The sequence below is a fragment of the Barbatula barbatula genome (assembly GCF_947034865.1).
Source record: "Barbatula barbatula genome assembly, chromosome: 4".
Classification (NCBI taxonomy): domain Eukaryota; kingdom Metazoa; phylum Chordata; class Actinopteri; order Cypriniformes; family Nemacheilidae; genus Barbatula; species Barbatula barbatula.
This window is the reverse complement of record NC_136768.1, coordinates 9,957,290-9,969,588: the sequence shown is the minus strand read 5'-3', so window position 1 is coordinate 9,969,588 and position 12,299 is coordinate 9,957,290. Positions and strand designations below refer to the sequence as shown.

Here is a 12,299-nt window from a genome sequence, read left to right as displayed (position 1 = left end):
GTCACATTTTCGTTTCTTTGCCAAAGAAGATAACATTTACAAAACACGCTCTGTAGAGCAGTTTGTCCGTTTAGGGCTACTGTAGAAACAACATGGGGAATTCATGGCGACTGTAGACAAAATTAGCTCATTCTAAGGTCATAAAAACATAACGCTTTATTATGAAAGGTCTTTATACATCTCTGGAGACATAGATATGTATATTATATTGCATTTCTGTCAATAGATCCTCCTTAATTTTACACACTGGCTCTTTATTTTATGACATGCAATACAGTTTCGCAACAATTAAGGATTTGACCATTCTTTATAAAGCCGAGTGTTTTGTTGGATTTCAAGTATATAACATGCTCAACATTTTGAAAAGGAAACTTCTATAGGCTACTTTTATAATAGTTCTCCGGAGAGAGCAATATGTAACGAAAGATCTAACCAATATTGTTGCTCCTTTAATCTCTCTTTAATGTAGAAGCTCTACAGCAAGGTTATCTTTAAAACATGCCCAAAGCCATAACACAATGTCACAAAGGCTTTATGTAGATTCTCAGAGCCACCTGAGAGCTTTGGTCTCCACAGATTGCATTTCCTGTCGGCGATTTTCCCCCTCGTAACTCAATAAACAAGTCATCAGGGCTGTGCCATTTTTCTCTTTAGATACACAGCTGGTGGAGACTGGCATCCGTACAGCAATTTAAAATCACAGCGTACCGAATGAGACCTGAAAATAATGACGTCGTTGCAAACTCAAGCTTTTAATTCACATTAAACTTGTGATAATGTAAAGTTCAATACGATGACCTTGTGACTTCTTTTGCATCTTTATCGCGTGCACTCTATTTGACAAGATCCATTAAAGCAAGTCATAATTAGATGTTTGTTATTTTAGCTTAAGCGTTTTAACACGGCAGGCTATGTATTGCTAAAGCCCAGAATACCGTGAGCTTATTGTCAATAAATCTGTAATGATCCTAGTGTGGGCTAAACTGCCTCTAATCTCCAGGCTGATCCAGGAGGAGAAAGAGTCGACAGAACTGAGAGCAGAGGAAATCGAGAACCGCGTGGCCAGCGTCAGCCTGGAGGGGCTGAATTTGGCGAGGATGCACTATCCTGGAGCCTCCATCACTGCCTCAGCCACCGCCTCATCTCTCGCCTCCTCCTCCCCTCCCAGCGGTCACTCCACCCCTAAACTCACGCCTCGAAGCCCCGCCCGCGACATGGAGCGAATGGGCGTCATGACACTGGTATAAATATTTGTACAATGTTTGTTTTTAATACCCACTTAGGTTTGATCAAACCATCCATTATTAAATCATGTAATGACCAAAAATGAGGCGGGTGATACAAATAGACAACATGCTAAACTTTTAAGGTATTTGTTGGAAAAAATGTATAAACTTTGGACTTGTTTTGTGTCATTTTTTGTAAAGCTTCATCCAATTCTTCCGAAAGCTGAACTTAAGTTAAAACTCCAAACGCATCGATGCAGCATGCATACAAATGTTTTTATGCATCCTTTAAAACATTTTTAAATAAAGAGTAAAGATGTCATATATCCAAAGTTGGATTATATACAACCCCTATACCTGTCTAATGATTTCTCCATTGAAAAGTGTAATGGCTGTTGTGAAGCCTCAAAGCCAGTTAACCCATCAACACCATCATGTGACGCATTTATATTTTTATTTTATTTAAAGTTGATTTCATTGTCTCATCACCAATAAGTCCAATAACAGGTGCCAGAATACTAACGTTCACTGTTTTCCATTCCACAGCCCAGTGACCTACGGAAACACAGGAGGAAGGTACTTAACATCTGCTATCATTGGTTTTGCTGTGATTGTTTTTATGGCCTAAGAACTTGATCTCGAACTTTTGTTTTTGTCACGCTCCAATAAGTAAATAGGCTGAATTTACTGAATGCCAATTCAAAGAAATTAAAACTGCATTAAAATATCAATATTTCGATTGAAATATCAATATGTCAATGTATTTTCCTAATACTGTTAAAAGTGATTAGTGCAGTATTTTGTCAAATAAGGTTGTGAAATGTGAAAGTGTCATAATTTAAAACATGAAAATATTTAAATTCCATTCATTTTACCAGCTTACATCCACATGCAAAGCCCTAGGTCCGCATTTCATTTGTTACGTAAATCCAATCACGATTCTGATAAAAGAAGTTACAATTGAGTCATATCTCTGTTGAATTCCGAATGTCCCTCATCCCTAAAGGACAGTGTTGTTTTCTCTCCCCTCGCAGATCGCAGCAGTGGACGAGGACGGTCACGAGGACAAGGCCACCATCAAATGCGAGACCTCTCCACCAGCCACACCTCGCCAAGTCCGCATGACACACACGCTACCTGCTTCCTCTCACAACGACGCACGGTGAGAGCCAAACGCGCTTCCCCAGCAGCAATCGGAAACGTGCTGTTCGAGCACAACCCAGCCGCTTTCTGCTGGCACTTCTGCTCTCGTTTATGTATCTTTGCTTGTCCCCAGCCTGACAACTGCTTTAGAGTCAGAGGGTCTGACCAGTGTAGCCAGCAGTCAAGACTCCCTTCACAAGCAGCCAAAGAAGAAAGGAATCAAGTCCTCCATCGGTCGACTGTTCGGCAAGAAAGAGAAAGCCAGACTGGTACAGCTGGGAAAAGAATTTATGGGGCCAGGACAAGGTATAATGCCAAAACTTAAGAACTACACATTTAAAATCCTTTTTTAGAAAACCCTGTGCCTTGTCCCGAAGACTTCTATCGTAAGTCCACTACTGAATATAGGATGTTTGTTTTTACAGAGGAATGGACGAGGTCAAATAATGTTCTGCTCTAACCAACAGCATGACACTGAATAAAAATAGAGATGAATTAAAAATACATTTTTCCATCAGTAGGGAACATGTCCGATCCTGAGCTTACAGGTCAGGATATCGCAGTGGGAAAGCTAGGAACACAGGCGGAGAAAGACCGCCGTCTTAAAAAGAAGTGAGTACTTTTTTCCATGTAAAACCATCCGTTTGCAAATTTTAGTTCGATGTTCTGCACAACTGACATGACCGGTTAGACACGACAGCCTTCTTCAGCTAATAGTAACACATGTACACGTTTTGATATTGTTATGTCTCACATATGTCTGTACCGCCTTAGGTCAGAAACACACTCTATGCAGGCACAAGAGCGCAGATGTGAACTCTAGGCCAATACACTACCTCGCATTATAAACATAAAAAAACACCTGTTTCATTAAACCAGAAATGTTACTATTCGGATAGGCGCAACTGTCTGTATAAATGTTTAGAGCCCACCTAAGTAACCTACTTGGTAAGTCTTTTTGAAACAGTTGTGCTTTTATATCGCAGTGTATTATTATTGTACTGGCTTAGAGTGTGTTTTGGGCCTTAAGATAAGAATACGTTTAGGTACTCCTGGTGCAATATATCTTTTAAAGGTGAAGAGTGTATTTTTTTCATTATTGAAACCTAAAATATTTGCTTAATGTGCCGAAACAGCTGGAAATATGTCGAAGGACATATTTATGTCCTGTTTTTTTCATACATGGTAACCAATGTCAAGATTTTGGGATTGTTAAATTGGGCTGACCAATGGTAAACTGGGTAACGTTTGGGAAACCTCTTTGTGAAAAATAAAAAATTTTGCAATTCGTAAGAAACTGCATTCTTCACCTAGATATATTTTATAAATATATTTTACGTATATCTTAGCAGTAGAAAAACAACCTATTTTTCATAGCACGTAGTGCGTTGTTCAAACAGTGTGACTTTTTTCTAAGCTTGTGCGATTGTCGTTTGTTTACTGTGTATTAACTTAAGAATGTGCTGTGCCTTTTGTAACAGGATTGGGAGTTTGTTGCATACTTGGATGTGTTGGTGCCTTTGAAAGCATGTCGATGAAGTGCTTGCTGAAATCCCATTTCTTTGCCTCAGTGCTAATGGTTGAATGTGACCGTTTTTATGTCATTTGACTTGTTTCGGTATCATCCATTGTGGCGTCACACGAGGCGAACAACTCCCCGTCGCTTCCATCACATAGTCACTCTTTCTGCATGCTGTATGATAAAAACTTTCAAAAAACAAGATCTGTTCAATAGTTACCAATAAGTCTACATCCAAAAAACACAACAATAATTCCTCGACAGCAGTGCACGTAACTGAGCCGAGATGTTTTCTAAAGTCTGCATACAGTATGCTCAACTACAGACATTTAATTTTGTCTTCCATCGCTTTCTCTTTTCTTTTGTCTTTCTCTCGTTCTCCTCATCTGACTGTATCAGCGGGTAAGTTTGGTTTTTGTTGCCGAGACTTGCTGCATTTTTCACTGTCAACGCTCTGTCCATGTCTGTCGTCATGTTCCTCAAGTGTCTGTGATCTATCTCCAGGGGGCGTCAGACGTATTTCTTTTTCGTACATCTACAGACCCCCACGTCTGCTGTCTTTTTTTTCATTTCAGTTTAAATGTACTTCTCCCCCTCTGCAGTTCTATATAGGATGCATCTCTGCCTGGAGAGAGAACGTGTGCCTTTCTAACAACCTGTCCTCGATCTGCCATACCGAGGCCTTTCTCCCGTGTACACGTGTGTGTGTGCACGTTTGTGCGTGCATCGTATGCCGTTTTCAATAACCAGGTCTCGTCTCTGGTTATGGACTGTCAGCTCATTTTCTTCCCTGCTCTATATCTCTTGTGTTTCGTTTTCTATCATAACTGTTTCTCTCCCTACTCATCTACGGTATGTTCAGAGGATGTCCCTCATATGCATTACAGTCAACCTGAACATATCTAATGGGACATGTAAACATAAGGAGAGATATAACAACATCACCACCACCACCATTTAGGCTTTACTGCCATTCTAGCAGACAGAAATTATCTTTCACTGGAGGTTTTTGCACTGATGTGGTGCCGACGCTGGTGTTGCCATCTGGTCCGACCCACCTCCCACAACGTTTATGTATTATTTAATAGGAAGCCCAACCAAATGAGTACATTTCTTAATAAAAGTAAGAATAGTCAGCGAAGTAAGATTTTCAGTCTTTGACTATCGTGGTCAATATAATTCACAATAATGATATTATGATGTCTATTGAAAAATGCATAATAATCAATTATTAATATTAATAATTTACATTTAGTCATTTAGCAGACGCTTTTATCGAGAGCAACTTACAGAGAGTTCAGGGAGCAATAAAGCGATATGTCATACAGGAGCCAATAGATCCTAATACCAAATTGCTAGTTTCAACAATAATTATTAATATTTATAATTAATATATATTTTATTTTAGGTACAAAATAAATTAAATAAATAGCTATCGTTCAAATTATTTTTGGTAACACTTCAGTATAGGGCGCCATTCTCACTATTAACTAGTTGTTATTTGAATGCCTACTATTGGCATATCAACTGTTTATTAGAATTGATAAAGCACATATTCTGCATGACCAGACTCTAAATCCCTAATCCTACCCGATACCTAAACCTAACCACTAATTTAGCCATTAATTAGCAACAAATTAAGGATTTATTGAGGAAAAAGTCATAGTTGATGGTTTGTTAATAGCGAGAATGGCCCCCTATACTAAAGTGTGACCTTAATTTTTCTTTTTAATTTTGTTTTCAGTTTTTCTGGTCAATAGATAATGTTAAAAATACTTTTTTGTGAATATTGTGGCACAGAGTATTAAACATGTACTGACCTGGAATAGTTTACGATGTTAATAATTCGTATAGTATTAACACAATTTCAATTATCAAGGTTACTTATATACCAGCATATTCCGACATCTCTACTTGCTACCAAGCGCGTATCTAGAAAACTTTTATTATGTAGTGTGTGTCCTTGCATCTATACGGTTTGACATTTTTGTCAAATTTGAGCTTTCGCATTTTTTTATTCTGTGATTTATTCATAATACGCAATGGTTTATTTTGCGTATGGCAACATTTTAACCAGTACTGAGTTTTTTACAATATACCGATATGTATACAATTAACAAAATATCAATAATCGCGGCCCTTGACAATACCAATAGTTTGGGTCACCCATAAACACACAATTTGAGTAACAATACAGTAATAATAATAAACTTACCCGCTCGTAAACAACATCTATCCACATTTAACCCACGTAATAAAACAACCCTTTATTAAGTTTACAAAGCAACCCCCTTCCGAGTTTATGATAACCTCGTCTGAAAGAAAAACAAGGAAGGAGACTCAAAAGAAAACGTGTTTCTGCTCACTCTTGATAAGTCGCAGCATTCGAGTTTCCTGAAGTTACGAACACAATCTTGACTTTAAAAGCGAGGATCAGGTCACAGCAAGAAAATGTCACAGTGCCTTTATCTGAGACACGGGAAGTTTCGGTTAGCTTATGTCCCAGCTGGATTTTATTCGCCCATAGTTTTATCCCCCCACAACTTCGTCTTTGATTCTTAACCAGAAATACAGACTGTTTTGAGAGAGACCATAAATTAAATTTCAGAGGGACACAAATGCAGAGCAGTTTATTGCTTTTGCTTATTTCCAGAATTGACATGAAAAGAAACGTAACGCTATAGTGCGTTGCGATTAGCAAGCACCGAGTACGAAATAAGAAACTTTGCATACTTTGAATGAGATGTTGATCTGATCATAAAAAGATAGTGACTCTTAAAGGGCAGGAAACCCGGCCGAGACAGATAACACGTCTATCTTTCTATCCGTGTATGTTTTCTCCCTCTCTATATCTGTTAAGTTGATTATCTCTCAGGTGGGCCTACTCTGTTTTCTACTCATCTTTCTTTGTCTCGCCCTTTCTCTTTCTCTCCCTCTCTTTCTAGGCACGAGTTGTTGGAAGAAGCCAGGAGGAAAGGATTACCCTTTGCTCAGTGGGACGGCCCTACGGTTGTCTCGTGGTTGGAGGTGGGCGGCACTGGCTGGGATCAAAACAAATTTCACAGTCATAAACTTACAAAGTTATACAGTTTAGAAATAAGATAAATGCGATTTGCGTCCTGTCTGGTTCCCTGAAAATTTGATTTCGGTAAACCCCTAGCTTATAGCTAGCTGCTAACTCCTTAGCATTCGGTTACAAACGATTCCGGTCGGCCGAGGTTTTTACTGGCATTTTAAGTTGTTAATATGCTAATTTAATGTTTGGTTTCTTAAAATTTTGGCAGACTTGTATATAACATGAAGAAAAGGTGAATTTCTGCTATATTGTGGTGGTGAGGTATTGCTGAACTAATATCGTCACCATCCTTCAGAAACCTTGAATGTTCAAATTCTCGTTTTTTAGGAAATGAAAAAAACCCACTGTACTTGTTTCTATTTTTTATCGGTTATCGGTATGGTTATTGATATTCACAAAAACTAGTGACAAACATAAATGGAAAATCACAAAATCTAGAGATACAAGGTTTCTGAAAGACAGCAGCGATAACACTGTGGCACTTTCATGACATTGCTCCGTAACCAATGGCTTATGTTTAAAGCTTATGTTTTGTTTCTCTGTCCAATGTCCTTTAAACACGTTTAAATTTTGCAATATTTTCCCACACAATTTTACTGTTATATAGCGAGGGATAATAATACAATGGCACCACCTACTGGTAGAGCTTGGCATTTATTCCACTTCACTAGACTTTTATGTTATTTTGATGTTTACATTAACATGTTTTCACGGTCCCTGTTATACAAAATATGTGTTTGCGTTCCTAGCTGTGGCTTGGAATGCCAGCGTGGTATGTGGCAGCATGTCGTGCCAATGTCAAAAGCGGTGCCATTATGTCGGCCCTTTCGGATACTGAGATCCAGAGAGAGATCGGCATCAGTAACCCGCTGCACCGTCTCAAACTACGCCTGGCCATTCAGGAGATGGTCTCGCTCACCAGCCCCTCCGCTCCCCCTACATCTAGAACCGTGAGTACATGCCCGCACAGAATCATGAACATGCACACGCACACACTGCATAACATGCATTTTCTTTAGTATGTATATTGGAAACCTACAAAAGGGTGGGAACTGTTTTACAAACAACGGAAAACAGCAAGCATTCAAAACCTCGACTGTACTATATTCCTAGAAACGACAAACTTTCGATTGAAGTTTTGTATGATACGTAGTTTCTATATCCTCTGCAGTCTGTATTGTACTAACTACACGAAGCATCAGCCTATTGCATGCTGCAGTGCATCCATACCCCCCCCAGCAGTTTCTGACGTATGTGCATTTCTTCAGTTTGCTCGTGTCGCCTCAGGCCTTTGACTCAGTGGGCGGGTCTTGCTAATAATCTGACTGTGATGCTGTAACACTATTGGCTTACAGTGCTGCCGCTCTTCTTCTTTAACACTGCTTGCCCTTCCTGTTGGATTTGCTGTCATCTCCTTGGCCGCCCATGTAGGCATCGGGTAACGTGTGGGTAACCCACGAGGAAATGCAGACCCTTGCTGCCCCCTCGAAAACGGTCAGTCACATCATCCTTTCCCGTATCTCTTTTATACCACAACCTCTTTTATTTGCTCTTCTTCACTCGCTTTAACTCTTGTGTCGCTTAAGTGACAGTTCACCCAAAAATGTAAATTCTGTCATCATTCACTCACCCTCCTCTCAGTTAAAGCCTGGGTGACTTTCTTTCTTCCGCGGACCACAAAAGAAGATATATTGAAGAACGTTCAACGCATTCACGTGCGTGGGTTTTCCGTCCATGAACGGTTGCCGGTGTTGTTCAGTTGCCAACTTTCTTTAAAATATCATCTATTGTGATCTGCTGAAGGAAGTCATACAGATTTGAAATGACGTGGACGTGTAAATAATGACAGGATTTTCATTTTGAAGGCGAAGCTTTAAATTCAACATGAGATTTACTGTCCTGCAGTGCGGTCTCACTGTGCATGATGTGTACATTTGTTTTGTTCAGCATTATGTACAACTTTTATTTTTGGCTGACATCGTCTACACGTGCTATTAGTTAACGTTAACCAAAAGCCTAATAGCTATATAGTAAATGTTGAAGGCTACTGCTGTGATAATAACAATGCAATAGTTTAACCGAATCGTTCAACACGAAATGCAAATGTTCTCATAATATTCTTACCATCCTAGATGTTTAACTTCCTTTCTTTCGCTAAATACACATTGTAAACAAAGTAGTCGTCATTGTCACTTTCTATACAGTACATATCATTTATACACTTTATATACACACGATGTATTACTAAAGAGAAGAGCCATCTTCAATGGCACGAAGCTGGGGAAAATAGGAGAGAATTTTCATTTTCGGAAAACCACTAGATTACTGGCATTTACAGTTGTTGTTATGTAATAAAGACAGTCAATATTAGCTCATTTGAAGAAACATATTGTATTCGACTATTTTATATTGAGTTTTCTTCTTTAGAATAGGCAGAGAATATCAGCGTAAACTGCGCCTCCACATTCAGCTCATATATCTTGCCGTTGCTTTCGGATCTAATGATCTTCAGACGGATGTAATAGAAATGACTGAAGCCCCAATTTTCCCTCTACCGTAACAGCTCTGACACAACCGCACACGAATAACGTTCGAAAAGGCTATCGAGGCTCATTTTGATCTCAAAGCTGAATCGCCATTGCACTCGGTCTCTCTTTGTTCACTCTTACCTCTCATCAGCATAACAATCGCTCATAACTAGGCCCAGACAAAATCGTCTGACTTATTTCACATTTAAGCACTGAATTTGGTAGGAAGTAAAGCGGGGGACGTGACGACTGATTGTGCCCAGCAGGACAGTCTGGGTTCAGTCCGTGTTTACAGCGGGCAGATTAAGTTTTGCGTAGCGTGCAAAGAGAATCGTCTTAGAATTTATGAACCTGTCATTGCCGGTCATCCTCGCTAAAATGTCCAATGAATATCAATCAAACTGCAGTTGGTTTGTTTATATTTGTGCCAAAACATCATAAAAAAACATGACATGTCTCATTTAGGAACCAAACTCTTCATATAGAGTATACAGGACGGTAGCTGAATATGCATGTCCTTTTTTGTGTATTAGCGTGTTGTTGCAGCGTGTGTGTGGATACCTGCATGTCTGTTGCATCGCATCATTTTGTGCATAATAAGCATGTTCAAATAGGTAGTTTTGTGGAATTGGCACAACGAAACCGTGTGTATGTATGTGCATTTGCAGTTTGAATGTGTATGAAGTGTAATCATTTGCAGATCTAATATTGACGAAACGTCTTTCTTGGCCCTTCAGAAGTCAGAGTTAGAAGAGGGAAGCTGGTCACAGGTGAGAGTCCGACGGGTGATCAAGAATAGAGAGCGCGATACGTCGAGGTTGTTTTTTGAGTGAGTTTGTTTTGAAAGATTCTGTGTCGTTTAGACACTCGCATACGGCGACATGAACCATGAGTGGATTGGGAACGAGTGGCTGCCCAGTCTAGGTCTACCTCAGTACCGCAGCTACTTCATGGAGTGTTTGGTGGACGCGCGCATGCTGGACCACCTTACCAAGAAAGACCTCCGAGTGCATTTAAAAATGGTGGACAGCTTTCACAGGTACCTGAGCTGGAGCACTGAACTAAATCCCTCACGTTTTATTACCGCTTTTGATATAGTTTGAGAATCACTCCCGTTTCTAGCTTGCCGAAGGACATTATACAACTTTGTTTACATTAGGAGGAACTTTAATTTAGAGCAAAATGGTTCAATTTTGGTTAACTGGTCTATTCTAAGATCTGCGCGTAACTTGATTTATGTCGTCGAGTTGTATTTATGGTTTAATAAGGATTTATTGACTGACTGCTTTATTACTTGTAACAGAACCAGTCTCCAGTACGGCATCATGGGTTTGAAGAAGCTCAACTATGACAGAAAAGAGCTGGAGAGACGCAGAGAGACTAGCCAGCATGAAATAAGAGGTAACTTTATAGACGGATTCATCTTAACAACAACATAAACAAATGTTACTGCACATGCGCACTTTTGTGACCCCCGACTTAACTTCCGGTACACATTCACAAACAATAGAGTGCCTGTGGATTATTTCTGATCGCAAGCAAAAGAAACTAGAAGTCAATGTACCATACGGTTTCTACAGGACCCATATTTAACAAATTGTTTATTCAATAAAATGAACATACAACAGAATTCAACAAATCGTTTATTTAAAACAATTAATATTCAGTTAAATTATAACACAAATGAATATGAACCTAAAATATAAATAGCTTTATTATTAGACTAAAGAATATTTTGTTACCTTTTGAAGGCGTTTACAGGACTGCACAAAGATTGTTCGTGGGCACACACGCACGCTTATATTAGTTTATTTTTTCATTTATATGCACAATACATCCTTCTATACACGCTGTATATTGTATGATGGCGGTATACTACAACGAGTATCTGAACTTTTCTGCATACAGATTGCAAAGAATAAAGAGACGTTATTGACACCTCACTTCATGAATGTGAAAAATCGTATCAAGTATCAACGTAATGTAGAATTATGGGCGATTCATTGCTGTAATATCACACCTAGAAATGTTTTATAAAAATCTATTCACTGTAATGCATATTTGCCTACACCTTTCTCTAGACGTGCTAGTGTGGAGTAACGAGCGCGTGATTCGCTGGATCCAAAGCATCGGCCTCCGTGACTACTCCAGCATCCTGTTAGAGAGCGGCGTGCATGGGGCGCTCATTGCGCTCGATGACAACTTTGACTACAGCAGCCTGGCCCTGCTGCTGCAAATCCCCAACCAAAACACTCAGGTCACCACACACACGCAACAGACCGTACAACACGGTTACCGTCTGTTTTTCTTAAAGGATGCAATATCAAAGCAACTCTTTTATCCAACAGGCTAGACAAATTCTCGAAAGAGAATACAACAACCTGCTGGCACTGGGGACGGAGAGACGGTTAGATGAGGTCAAGCAACAGTTTCTTACATGTCACTTGCAAGGGATACTTCACCCAAAAATGAAAATTCCGTCATCATTTACTCACCTTCCAGTTGTTTCAAATCTGTATACATGTTTTTGTTCTGATGAACACAGAGGAAGATATTTGGCAGAACGCTTATAACCAAACATAGTAGGACTCCCATAGTAGGACAAATACTTCATCTTTTTTGTTCCGTTGAACACAAAAGAAGACATTTTGAAGAACGTAGGATAGCAAACAGTTCTGGGGCACTTTTGACTTCCATTGTATTTTTTCCTACTATGGTAGTCGAGATCCGTTTGGTTAGAAGCCTTCCTCCAAATATCTTTCTCCGTGCTCAATAGAACAAAAACATTTATACAGATTTCGAACAAC

The 12,299-nt window shown here is 39.4% G+C and overlaps 2 protein-coding genes across 12 annotated transcripts in view; one reads left to right on the top strand and one right to left on the bottom strand.

The window, feature by feature from the left end:
* ppfia2 (PTPRF interacting protein alpha 2) overlaps positions 1–12,299 on the top strand; it is a gene marked incomplete at its 5' end in the record, with an annotated part of 106,714 nt that overhangs the window by 89,222 nt on the left and 5,193 nt on the right. For 5 of the 11 annotated variants that reach the window (XM_079454290.1, XM_079454288.1, XM_079454287.1 and 2 more), the window contains 13 exons: positions 1,001–1,241; positions 1,773–1,802; positions 2,261–2,388; positions 2,503–2,675; positions 2,888–2,981; positions 6,834–6,915; positions 7,714–7,914; positions 8,396–8,458; positions 10,230–10,262; positions 10,356–10,531; positions 10,796–10,893; positions 11,574–11,749; positions 11,841–11,909. In XM_079454290.1, coding sequence (XP_079310416.1) covers positions 1,001–1,241; positions 1,773–1,802; positions 2,261–2,388; positions 2,503–2,675; positions 2,888–2,981; positions 6,834–6,915; positions 7,714–7,914; positions 8,396–8,458; positions 10,230–10,262; positions 10,356–10,531; positions 10,796–10,893; positions 11,574–11,749; positions 11,841–11,909 — 1,564 coding nt within the window. The remainder of the gene's footprint in view (positions 1–1,000; positions 1,242–1,772; positions 1,803–2,260; positions 2,389–2,502; positions 2,676–2,887; positions 2,982–6,833; positions 6,916–7,713; positions 7,915–8,395; positions 8,459–10,229; positions 10,263–10,355; positions 10,532–10,795; positions 10,894–11,573; positions 11,750–11,840; positions 11,910–12,299) is intronic. The other 6 variants (XM_079454291.1, XM_079454289.1, XM_079454283.1 and 3 more) reach the window with 4 other exon arrangements.
* The window catches only part of acss3 (acyl-CoA synthetase short chain family member 3), a 40,937-nt gene continuing 30,300 nt past the window's right edge, over positions 1,663–12,299 (bottom strand). Inside the window, exon 17 of the mRNA XM_079454294.1 lies at positions 1,663–1,781. Within this exon, the coding sequence (XP_079310420.1) occupies positions 1,752–1,781 (30 nt within the window). The 3' untranslated portion in view covers positions 1,663–1,751. The remainder of the gene's footprint in view (positions 1,782–12,299) is intronic.